At 41.0% G+C, this 13,018-nt stretch overlaps 1 protein-coding gene across 12 annotated transcripts in view; it reads left to right on the top strand.

The window, feature by feature from the left end:
• Window positions 1-13,018, top strand: part of GREB1L (GREB1 like retinoic acid receptor coactivator) — a 168,113-nt gene that overhangs the window by 103,225 nt on the left and 51,870 nt on the right. For 7 of the 12 annotated variants that reach the window (XM_060277884.1, XM_035125266.2, XM_035125264.2 and 4 more), the window contains 3 exons: window positions 1,596-1,772; window positions 5,919-6,095; window positions 8,017-8,154. In XM_060277884.1, coding sequence (XP_060133867.1) covers window positions 1,596-1,772; window positions 5,919-6,095; window positions 8,017-8,154 — 492 coding nt within the window. The remainder of the gene's footprint in view (window positions 1-1,595; window positions 1,773-5,918; window positions 6,096-8,016; window positions 8,155-13,018) is intronic. The other 5 variants (XM_035125273.2, XM_060277887.1, XM_035125269.2 and 2 more) reach the window with 2 other exon arrangements.

The raw sequence follows: 13,018 nt of genomic DNA, 5'->3' as shown, positions 1-13,018 counted from the left end.
CTAGGATGAGTGTTTGGGGTTTTTTAAACTACAAAATTAACAATACTTAACTGTTGTAGATGTAATAGAATAGAATCAACATTTTAAAATAAGGTTGTTGTTGTTGTTGTTGTTGTTGTTGTTTCTTACCTATTTACCTACTCTTCATCCAGGATAGGCTACAACAATTTAGGAATACAATATTAAAATCAGGTAAAACTACAATCAACAGAATAGTATATATCCTAAAAAATAAACCTCAGGAGACAAAATCCAGGGTAAAGAGGGAGCATCTTCAGCATAGGCCAAAAAGTGCATAATGATGGGTGCCAGATGCACATCCGTGGGGAGGGGGGATATTCCACAGGTTAGGGCCTTGGTCACACACAACCCTGAACTTCTGAGGGCCGTGGAACTAGGAACAGCTCTCCTCACCCCTACTGCTGATCATAATAGCTGAGAGAGTCTTTTGTGCTGAAAAAAGCTTCTTGCAGACAGGTTCAGGGAGCCTTTGTTCAAATACTATGCTTAAAATTCACTCAAACCAGATGGCTTTAGTAATGTCTAATGCAATACAGTATTTGAACTTTCAAGAGTTAATATTCATTCAGGCAAACCCACATACCTTGGAATAATGATGATAGCAAATAAGACATCAAAGCTGCTTGCTTATCACTTGTGGTATTTGTTTCCCTTATCAGTCATCTCTGGGTAATTCTGGCCATGGCAATGCTCTTTATATAACATAACAGTAATCACCAATGGTCATTGCTACTGTAAGTCCCAGCAAGAACACTGAGACAATATCTTCAGTATTATAACAGCTGTCAAAGATAACTTTGAATGTGTGCATAACTTTATTTTACTTTAGATATTTATGTCCCAACTCATCACAAAACTTTGAGGCAACTTACAATATATAAAAACGTAAGAGAAGTAAATATAAACAACACTATAGTTAGTTTGATTCCCTCCTCCGGAAAAATGGATTTTAAAAAATCGTGTCCTTCGGAAAGATGATAGTTGCAAATAGTAGATATTCAGGATCGCAACCCCAATTTATGGGAAATAAAAAACTGGGGAAATATTTCGATATCACTAAAATTTCCAGTAGAAATATTGGTTTAAAAGGCAAAACAAGTCTGCTTGACTGCTTCATTGCCAGTAGTGATCACCCCACAGTTCAGTGGGTCAGACTGAATTGTAAAGGGAGAGAGAAAGGGGCCTGTACTTTTTCTTTGTGCCTGCCTTGCCTTCCTCTGAGATACACTGAGAAAACCTCACTCTTAATTTATCAGCAGGTTTTTCACAAAAAATGTGGAATAAAATTTAATAGCACAAATATTACTGTATTTCGTGGTAGTTGCTTAACACACGAACTGCTATCTTCTGTCATAGGTCTACATTTGTTTTATAAATTACTAATTTGTCTAGTGCCCTTTGTCCATAGACTTTAGAGGGCTTGGTGAAATATTGAACCAGGGCAGGCAATTGTTTCATGAGATCTTTTGCGTGGAGGGCGTGGCAGTATTAGGCTTAGTTGTTCTCCTTAGTTGCTCTGAGTAAGTGGAACAAGGCGACAGTAAATCACTTCATGATGTATTATTTCTTTTCAGGTTTTTGTCAAGCAGGCAAAGATTTGAGGTTAGTTTCACTGTGTATGGAACAGATCGATATCCCAGCAGGATTCCTGTTAGTAGGAGCCAAGTCTCCAAACCTTCCCGAGCACATTCTAGTCTGTGCTGTTGACAAGAGGTTTTTGCCAGATGACCATGGAAAAAATGCACTTTTAGGTAAAAGGTTTTCATTAATTATTCTTCATGTCATGATAAATGTATAATTGACCAAAGGTTTGGGTTAATGGTAGGCTAGGCCAATTCAGTACATGGATTTCTCACCGGAATATGCTGACATTCATTTTTAAAGCTTTTTATCAACAAAACATGAATCCAGTTTTTCAATTTTAATATCATTAAAGCAAGGGTGGGGAGCCTCTAACCATCCAGATGTTATTAGACCAACGCCCATCAGCCTAACCAGCATGGCCAATGGTCAGGGATTATGAGAGTTGTAGTCCACCAACATCTGGAAGACAAGAGGTTTCTTACACTTGTGTTGTTGTTTAGTCGTTTAGTCGTGTCCAACTCTTCGAGCATGGACCATAGCATGCCAGGCATTCCTGTCTTCCACTGCCTCCCGCAGTTTGGCCAGACTCATGTTGGTGGCTTCGAGAACACTGTCCATTCCAACCACCTCGTCCTGTGTTGTCCCCTTCTCCTTGTGCCCTCAATCTTTCCCAGCATCATGGTCTTTTCCAGGGAGTCTTCTCTTCTCATGAGGTGGCCAAAGTACTGGAGCCTCAGCTTCAGGATCTGTCCTTCCAGTGAGCACTCAGGGTTGATTTCCCAAATCTTGAAAATATTATTCAGTCCTGTGTCTACTTAACCTGGTTTTAAGCCCATGGAAATCAGTGGGACTCACTTTTGAGCACACATATAAAAGATTGCCCTGATAGTTTCTCATACTTGCCATAGAAGTCCATGCCCATTACATGCAGCCCAATGTCTGTTGACCAGAGGTTTAAATAACCACTTTCTGCTTACTAGGGGCAGCAAGGAATTGTCCTCAGATGAGTGTTTCAGGTCTTGGGTGGAGTTTCTGCAGGCTAGGATCAGGTTTATCAACTGAGGATAGGGGTGATTCAGTAGAGCCTATTTGTTTTTCCCCTCCCCCCCCTCAACATTTCATCCCCTACAAGCTGAGACACACTACCCCCCCCACAACACGCACAGTTGCACCCTCTACCCCTCCCTTTTCTGCTCCAAGCTCAAAACACAGCTGTGACCCCCCTCCCTCCCCACCAGACACAGAGAGACCACCCCACCCAAAATCCCCCCCCAACATTCCGGGAAGGGGGGGGGAAGGTCATTCAAAGCCTGGCTAGACTTACCCGTGTAGTGCACCACGCAGGTCTGCCCGCGCTTAGGGAAGGTCCTCCCGTCCCCAGGGGAGATGGTCTCCACGCTCACGCCCATGTGGCCTTGCCCGCGGCGATGCTAATCCCCAAAGGAGCGCTGGGAGGAGCGGCAGCGGCGAGTCCGGCAGGCAGCCGGGCGAGAGGCAGGAGAAGCAGCCAGTAGAGCCTATTTGTGACAGGAATGTAGAATCTGAGATAGTCCAAGGCCAGAGACAGGAATTTGGTTTGCTGGACACAGAGGGAAGACAAGGGCTCTGGAGTCTGGAACACGCTGGACAAGTATTTTGACCCCTGGGAAAGATGATGGAACATAACATAGGAGCTCCAGGTCTTTGCGACACGTTGCTCAGACTGGGACATCAGTTATACATAGAAGAATTGCATGATGTTGGAATCTGGGTGGTGCTGGTGCCTGTTTTTTTGCTGACTCAGAAACGACCAGCTTCTAATTTCTTACACCAGGGGTGAGAAAATATCTCTCCAGATATTGTTGGACTGCAGCTCCCCACAAAGTATCTACTTCAAACCATGTTTTATGAGGCTGGTTTGTTTAAACAAACCATACAAATATTAACCACAGTTCTAGGTTCAGATAACATGCTAAACTGAGTTTAGTGGAAATCAGAAGCAAATACCTCCGAGCTCCTTCTCAAAGCTGCAGTGGAGAAGGAGAGTTGGAGAACCTGTAACACTAAGGTTGGCTGCCTGAACACAACAATTGTTGTTGTTGGAAAGAGTCACTGATGTATGCACAACCATTGTATTTTCTATGTAATGTATGGAGCCTTCTTCAGCTCCTGCCTTAGCAGTATGCCCATTTTCTCTTCTTGCCAGATGGCACTTCTCTCAGAAGCATAGCTGCCAAGTTTTCCCTTTTCTCACGAGGAAGCCTATTCAGCATAAGGGAATTTCCCTTAAAAAAAGGGATAACTTGGCAGCTATGCTCAGAAGATGGAGTGGCAAGAAAGCTATACAAATACTTGAAATAAATAAAAAATATTGTCCAGGTACATATCTGAAGAAGTGTGCATGCACACGAAAGATTATACCCAGAACAAACTTAGTTGGTCTCTAAGGTGCTACTGGACAATTTTTTAATTTATTTTGACTGCGTCAGACCAACACAGCTACCTACCTGAATACAAATAATTGTTTGCATACTCAATTTGCCTTCCACAAATGAAGAGATTTGCATATACCCTTTGCACCCTACATGCATTTTAAGCTGTCACTTGAGTTTCTCCCCTCACCAGCATCTTGAGGTTTTATTAAAACATGTAAAGACAAATTCCACATGTGTGGCCTGTCCCATTTTCAGAACTACATTCTTGGTTCCCCCTACATCAGCTTGTCTGGGAGTGGTTTGGAAATCCTACAGCCTAAATTCCATCCTATCTGTGCCTTGGCTTGCTCTGAGCTGGAGTGCTTGCTGTTCTTATAAGGCACTCCATGTCCAATCATTTTGAGGAATGGAGGCAAGAAATGGGCTGTTTCCAGAGTTTTCTTACATTTCATATGCACCAAGCTTCAGTTTTCTATATTGACACCCACAATGAACGTGTGAGCTGGTTGGGCAATGTTTTCCAAGTATCCTTACATAAATTATAAATAATTACTTTTTGAATAGCTTATAGATAACAAAACTCAGCAATTCATCAGACCCTTCTGATTGGGCTGTGGGTTTTAGGAACCTCATATATTTTCTGCTTAATTCAACAAAAAGTGAATTTCTAGTCCTTACAGAAGAATTGGGTTTGGCATGGTAGTGGTACAAATTCCCAAGGACTGGATGCAAGTAAGGATGAAAGAGCATCCCACACAAATGTGGTTCACAATTTCAAGTTCTGAACCAAGTTTTTGTACATCTGGGAGCATAATGTAATATTTTCAAATGATGTTGAATACATTAGTTGTGGTCATTGTAGCTTGCCTTCTGTAGGATTCAAGAAATAAAAAATGAACTGTTGATTAGGCAGCTAAAACAACCCTAGCTGAGTCCCTAGCTCATGGCTCATGTGTTGTGTGGCTCCTGCTGTCGAACACGTTGTCTAAACGCAGATTATAATCCCCAGGGGACTATGTTTAGGAGATGGTTTTGTTACACCTCACTGGCCGATTGTCGTTTGCCTTCTGTCGTCATGCAAAGCACTCTTTGAAATCAGTAGGAAATCTACAATGGGTCAAAGATAATATATAGCCCTAACTTTATCCAGTAGAGCCCAATTAAAGATGTAATTTAGGCCACCTTGTGAAACTAGTTTGACCTTATGACCTTTCTTCCCAAGTCTTTTATGTTTAGAAGAGATTACAGTACTCTTTGGAGTGCTGAGCTTTCAACTTCTGTTTCAATGGTACTAAGTGCCTTGCCTCAAATATTTACTTATTTATGTCCTGTCATAACCCCCTGCAAAAGGGGAAAGTCTGCTGTGAAAACACTACTTCTTACATCGGGGAATTTTGTGGACTAGAGAATATTGATTCCTCTCTCCCATCCACTGTAACTACTTTAAATCCTTTTTCCACATAAAATAAATCCAAGGAAAACCAAGGCAGCATTAACAGAGAACTTGAGACGAACATTGGGTTCTGGGTAGGAAATATGATCTTTGCATTCTAAAGCTGGCAAAGAAATACTGTTTTGTGGAAGGATACCGAGGATCTTATTAGAACTATCTGCACCTCCTAATACTGTAGTGTTGATCTTCTAGAATATACAAGAACAGGTGGAATCAAGGCTGGTGAATGATACATTGGGGAGTAATGATGAAGCTAGATGTCGCTCTTATCTTTTCTTTGTTCTTCAAGCTATTTGTGTGCAACTGGGAATATATTTGTTTCCAAGCAGGAATCTGGTACATGCAGTTAGTAGAAGCAAAATGAAGAGTTGGGATTGAATTGTTTTACTTCACAGAATATATTGGGAAGGATTTGATCTGTATTTTCTCTCCCCACCGCTCCTCAGGTTTTTCTGGGAACTGTATAGGCTGTGGAGAAAGAGGATTTCGATATTTCACTGAATTTTCCAACCACATTAACTTGAAGCTCACCACTCAGCCAAAGAAGCAGAAGCACTTAAAGTACTACCTAGTAAGGAGCTCCCAAGGTGTGCTGTCAAAGGGACCTTTAATATGCTGGAAAGGTAACAAGCATCCTGTTAGATACATACCCTTTATTTTGGTTTAGAGAACTTTAAATGTAGCTTGACTAAATAGTAAGTTGTTGAAACCCCCACCCCTTTATTTTTTGTAAGGGAAGGTTCCTATCATGATACTAAACAAATTCACACTTAACATTTCTGGGTGAAGACCTAGAAACATAATAAGATGCCCTGAAAGTTTGCTATCCCTGCATGGTTGTTCGCATACGTCCATGAACAACTGCTGCAGAAATATTCAGTTGATGACAGTGTAGTAAGTGAATGTATTTGATAGACTAGTTCAATATTTCCTAACCTGGTATGATCCAGATGTTTTGGAATGCAATTTCTATCACTCCCAGCCAGCATAGTCGATGAGAAGCTATAGTCCAGAATATATGAGGAGCACCAAGTTGAGGAAGACTGAGCTACAACTTCAGCTCAGGTTAGAGTTTAGAGCTCAGTTTAAAGGAAATAGAGCATCATGTTAACAGCAACATGATACCTGTTCACAAATATTTATTATGTTTTATCTCACCCTTCCAACAAAGCATTTAGATCAGCTAACATGGTTTCCTTTCTTTATTCTCACAACAACCCTGTGTGGTAAGTTAGGATGAGAGAGAGTGGCCACATTGACACATGTGCACATGCTGGAACAATGTTCTCCCTGGGCTCACATACTCCCACGCAACCAGGACAAGAACTTTTGTGGCATTTGCTCTCAGTTTCCTTTAATCTCAGTTTTGTGTGTGTGTGTGTGTGTGTGTGTGTGTGTGTGTGTGTGTTGTCTGGACAACAGTTAGTGATAAACCACAATCTGATAGACACAATAAACTGCTAGAGATTCAAGGAAGCTGAAATTAGATGCTACCAATGTTCTCCTCTGAGCTGCGTGGGAGGAGAGAAGGAACCTGGGCTTGTTCTAGCTCATTCGTGTCATGCCAAACCATGTTTTAGTGTGATGTGCAACACAGTTGGTGTGTGCCTGAGACCATTCCTTGTACTTCATGGCTGACTACAGTTATGTTTTAAGGCCCTCCCCATTTGCAGTTCAACACTCTTTTCAACAACACACACTGGCCTTCACTAAACGAACACTATGAGCTTTGTGAAAACTGTGGAAATCAAATATTTGGTCAATGTTAATAGAAAGATCAGCTTCAGCACAAAAAGCCTGAGTCAAATAATGTGTTTCAAGAACATTTGACAGTGATGGGCATAGATAGATACTTATGCCAGAATTTAAACTTTTTCATTTTGCTTTGTGATTCCTTGAGTGATGAGATCAGAGAGAACAAGTACCCTGGGCAAATATTAGGCAGTCTTCTGGATGTTTACAAAAGGCTTTCAGTTAGCCAGCCATGCAGTGAATTTCCTAGTTGTCATAATATTCCTGGTCGTGTGCAATTGCACTTAATGTTGCTACTCCCTCACCTTCCTGCTCTGTCCCCACATGTGGCTTGCAAAAAGCCATAAGTCTATAACTGTCTGCTTTTTTGCATTGCTTCTCCGGTGCGGCATCCTAGGTGTTTTTCTGCACACAAGTAAAACACTGGTTTTGCAGTTATGCAGAAGCCCTTTCTTTTGTTGTTATACAAATATAACAATTACTTTTGACTTGCATAATATACCACGGAATGGTGGTGTTATTTGGATTGGTATTGAGCCCTCTTTGTGTGAAGATGTTCTCTCCCTTAAATCACTCTTGAGTTTCCCTAGCAAAGCATAAGGCTCATATTTGCTGCATGCTGCAGCTTTCTTAGCTGAAAACAGCCCTTTTCTGACAAAATTCCAAGAGTGTTGCTTTTGAATGGATTTTTATATCTAGCATTTTAAAAATGTTTAAAAAGATTTGTTGATGTTTTCAAACTTCCTTTTTTTGCTGAATTGTGAAACCTGGCTGCTTTAATATGTATTGTAGCTACTTCACTTGCAGAATGTAGAAGCAGGCCATCTTCTTCTGATAGCCATTCTGCTAAACCTAGTTCTTCAGCGTCTCCATCTGTGACCCCTGAGAGTGGAACAGCTAATGGATACAAGCCAGGGTTCACTCAGACAGGTAAACACTGTGAGTTAATTGTATCCTAGAGCTGACACTTGATGAAGCAGTGACTGTGCTGTCTGTTATGACTCGCATCATATGGCTTGGGGTTTGCTCCAAGTGTGAGGAATCTTCAGCACACAATGCATCTCACTGGCTTGTGGAGAAGACTTGCTAAAGCCTCCCTTGAAATGAATCAAAGTTGTGCTTGGGAGAGTCCAGCCCATGTGTTTCTCATGCCAAAGACAGATCAACTGGGAAGAAATGTTTTTTCCAGCATTTAAATGGTCCATCGTTTAGGTAACACTTCAGTTAGGATCTTAATGAACAGCTGTTTGGATGAAAACTCGTTTTATTTTTGGTTATGTTGTGTTTAATAAATTGACAGGCTCCTTTAAATTGCCACTGGTGTCTTAAAGGAAGTAAGTTGCAGGCTCTGTTTGGATGACAACCTGATGCTTCATAAACTGTTTTATGATGCTATGAATGAGCATTGGAGTTGAGCACTTGCCCTCCTGGCTTGTCTCTCCTTGCTCCTGTCATGTGCTGGTTAACCACCATTCAGCCTCTAATATTAAGCCTCTGGTTGTATTAAACTCTAGTTTAATAAAAGCCAGGATCCTTGCACCAAAGTTGACATGCAGTGTGGGGCAAAAGAAACAGGACGAGGAAGGTGTGTCTGAGTCCAGTGTAATAAAAAAATAGTATATGTAGCCTCAGTTATCCTAAAAAGACCTCATATAGCCAATGCAGACAATTCATTTGATTTTGGTTAAAAGACTGAGAGCAGGCCAAGGGGTCATACACGTCATTCCCCCTCTCCATTACTGAGCTCAAATTTTACCCACCTGCTTCAATGGTACTTCAGTGTTTATTTGACAGCAGCTATTAGCCATGGTTAAGAGTTCTTTTGCACAAGCTCATATTTTTAAATGGCATGCTTCAATAAATAAATAAATATAAATTATTATTTTTTTACCTATAGTGCAACATTAAGTGGTAGAACAGAGCTGGCATGTTCTATTGAATTGTCTGAAATCTAGGTAGAATTTATATAAGCTTTCAAGGTAAATTTAATTCTTCAATGGCCAGAATCCTGATGAAGAGGGTGGTGGGTTTTTTTGGTTTTTTTTGTCACCGGTAAGTTTGTTTTCTCCTCCTACACCATATGTGTTGGCCAAATAGGAGTTCTGGGACCACATGGCAGGAAACCAACCTGGTTCCCTCCAGATGTTTGGAACTACAACTCCCATCAGTCCGAGCCTGCTGACCTGGGAAGACTGGTCTGTGCCAATAACAACACTGGCCATAAAGGTTTACATTGTAACTGTGCCTATGTCTAACAAAAAGATCAGAAACCATGACAGTTGTACCTTTGTTTTCAAACAGCTTAGTTCCTGAACATTTTGGCTTCCGAATGTCACAAACCTGGAAGTGACTGTTCCGGTTTGCAAACTATTTTTGGAAGCCGAACATCTGACGGGGCTTCTGCAGCTTCTGATTGGCTGCAGGAACTTCCTGCAGCCAACAGAAGCCGCAATTGGGTTTTCAAACATTTTGGAAGTCGAACGGAATTCCGGAACGGATTCCATTCAGCTTCCAAGGTACGACTGTACTTCATTTGTTCTCCAGTGATGTCAACAATAAAAAAAAATACTGGGTTTCAAGAGTCTGTATTTAAACACACTTGAAGCAATGTAAATCATTCTTATATTGCATTTGAAACTTAAGGCTACAGCCCTGTCCACACTTTTCTGGGAACAAGACCCATTGATTTCAGTGGGAATTATTTCTGGGTGAACATGTATAAGACTCTATTGTACCGGTAAGAAGCCCCAAACCCAATGCAAAGAAAGTTTTCTCTGTGTTTTGTGTGAGAGAGAAGAGAGAGCATGGGGGAGGGAGAGAGAAATATTGGATTTGAGCTTTCTTGGCATATAATAATTATAATTATAATTTTTTATTTATACCCTGCCCATCTGGCTGGGTTTCCCCAGCCACTCTAGGCGGCTTCCAACAGAATATTAAAATACAATAATCTATAAAACATTAAAAGCTTCCCTAAACAGGGCTGCCTTCAGATGTCTTCTAAAAGTGTGGTAGTTTTTCTCTTTGACATCTGGTGGGAAACATGTAGTCATCGGAGAAGCAATTCTACCTATAATGAGTAATCTTATTACACCTGCCAAGTCAATAAGCCTACCTTCTATGCTCTCCTTTTGCCTTATCAACTCATCATGATTTTCATTTGGTTTGTTTTTCCAGATCACTGTTTGTTTGTCAGGTCATAGCTGCCAAACCCTTTTTACCTCCTGCTAGAGTTATAATCTTTCAGTGGAGACACTTATCACATTACCTTCATCAATAAATACAAATGCCACCTAATATAATAAAAATGCAAGTTTTATTATATACACCAATCCTGAGGAGTCATGGCTTTTGATAGGATATGAGATTTATATTTGTTTATTTAGAACATTTGCATGCTGATTTTCTCCCCAGTAAGCGACGGAAGGCAGCTAACAATAACTCATTAAAATACCATTAAATCAATCACAGAAATGAAACTGAAGGAAACAGACAGAAAAATGTTATCTCACAATACAAAACTGAAAAAAAAGCTACAGCACATTTAAAAACAATTCCACCCACTTTTACCAGCATGCCAGTCAGATCAAAGCTTCACCAAAAGCAGACCAGAATAATAAGAAAGTTAAGTGACAAATGTTTGAGTTGTCTCTGCCTGGTGCCTGAAAGAGAATTTAACAATGTCTCAGGCCAGTTCCTTGTCATTCAAAAAATGGAGTGCAGCCACACACAAAAGGCTACTTGGAGGGTGACTAGTTCATAGATTCCATGTGCCGAAATCGATTCCCTTTTTCAGATGCATTCTACTATGCTCATTGTAGACAAGGCCAATGGGACTAGGAAATACACAAGTTGAGTCTGTTAGGAAGGAGGAGGAACTGGAGTACACAGACTACTACTTTGCAACTTTAATTTTTGACAGTGCTATATAGCTGGCTGATGGGAATTGTTGTCCAAAACATCTGAAGGAAACCAGGTTGGCAAATGATTCTATATATAGGATGATTTACAAGATGACAAGGCTCCTGTACCTCCAACAGTTGGGGATTTCTGGAGGTGCAACTTGTCATACAGGAGTAAGAAAATTGTTCCTGTTGCCTCTTCTACATAACTATAAAATGCACAGGAGTCCTATGAAAACATCCAGTCCCTGAATCCAGATACCTTACTCATGTTTTCAAATGAAAACCACAATTTTCTTTTGGGGTCCTCACACCCAGTGCTTGTGCATCAGTGTGTGTGTTAGGGTTGTGTTTTCTAACCAACTTCTAAGCATTGTATATTTTTAACATTGTAGTTCTTACTTATTTATTTTTATTACATATATGTTAACACTCCTAAAATTTACTAAATGGGGAAATTAAGATCAAGGCAGCCTCTGCCCAAAGGCTTGCAATCTAAAACGCATAGCAGAAAAGGAAATAGGGAAGGGCAGGGAAGTGGAAAATAAGGCGAGAGCTTCTGCTCTAGAAATGCTGCATATTGGGCTTTATATTTGCACATAATTCCTGTTGTGTTTCTTTGTAACAACAGAGTTAAGACTGTTGCCTGAATGTAACTAACCCACAGAGATTATTGTTGTCGTTTTAGTTACTTTCTCTATATACGGTAAGTCTGTACAGTATATGAAAAAATATGACCACAGGTTTGCCTTATATTACAGCTTCTTCTAGCTACCTTGTGACTAGAACCATGATACAGTATGTAGATCTTTGTCATGTTGCACTTAGTTTTTCCAAGCAGAATGGGATATATCCAGCCCATCAAGGCCCCATACTAGCCCACAATTGAGTGATTCTGGAAGATATGGTAGTGCAAGAGGGTGCTCTTCCAGATTTCTTTGCCATGCTTCCCTGCACTGATCGTTCTCAAGAAGCACCAGTGTTTTATAGTGCAGTCAGGCTTTTGGCAAATGATATGAAATTCCTGTGTGTATTCATCACCGTCATTATTCCAGCTGGCAAACAGCCCCCTTCTACCTCTCTTCCCCTCCCCAGCACTGCACTGGTTGTTCTCAGAGTGTTGTGTTATCTCTAGGGTATTTAATTTCTGCCTTCTGCTTTTTCTCAGTGGTTATTTTCGCTGGGGCTGATGTAGGCTGAAACAAACAGGCCCTGTTTGCTTTTCTTCATCTGCACAGTGAAATCCAGCATGCATTGTTTCCAAGGAAAAGTCCACTCCAATTAAATGCATGTTGCGTAATCTGTTTTGCTTCTGTTAATTATGGGGAGGCGATGGTCATAATTATCCAGGGCTTTCCATGTGGAAATCATGATTAGACTTAATCATTTTATTGCTGATGGCTTATGAGTCTGATGAGGACTCAGAGGACTGGGGAAGAATTCTGGGCTATCACCGTGAAATGGAAGCATGTCTCAGTTTACCTGCTGTTAATGGGGCACCCTTCTGAATGATGACTAAGCATTATTGAGCATGGCATCACTTAAAAGGAGAAAATGGGGCAACAGGAGGTGCTTGAGATCCACATGGGGCAGTGTGAAACTGCTTGGTGCAGGGGGTTCCTACAGTTCGGGTCCCCATGGTAGCCAGCAAAACAGTAGTGGGCACCAGGATTTTCACCAGTGAAAGAGTCCTGGTATCAACTAAACTGTTCCTGCAGTCACACTACGTTTCCAAAGTGCTCAAAGTGCCTTGGAAGTGAAGCCTGCCTAGGTGTGAAATCATCCTCACACAGTTGTGCTGCAACTTAGGCTTCCCAAGTGCCTCCAAATCTACTGCAACTGTGGGAAGATCCCTCCTAAGTTCCTAGGTTGAAAGAAAGGGTGTGTTTATC

Source organism: Zootoca vivipara, chromosome 8, assembly GCF_963506605.1.
Source record: "Zootoca vivipara chromosome 8, rZooViv1.1, whole genome shotgun sequence".
Lineage (NCBI taxonomy): Eukaryota > Metazoa > Chordata > Lepidosauria > Squamata > Lacertidae > Zootoca > Zootoca vivipara.
This window is presented reverse-complemented; position numbering and strand designations above follow the sequence as displayed.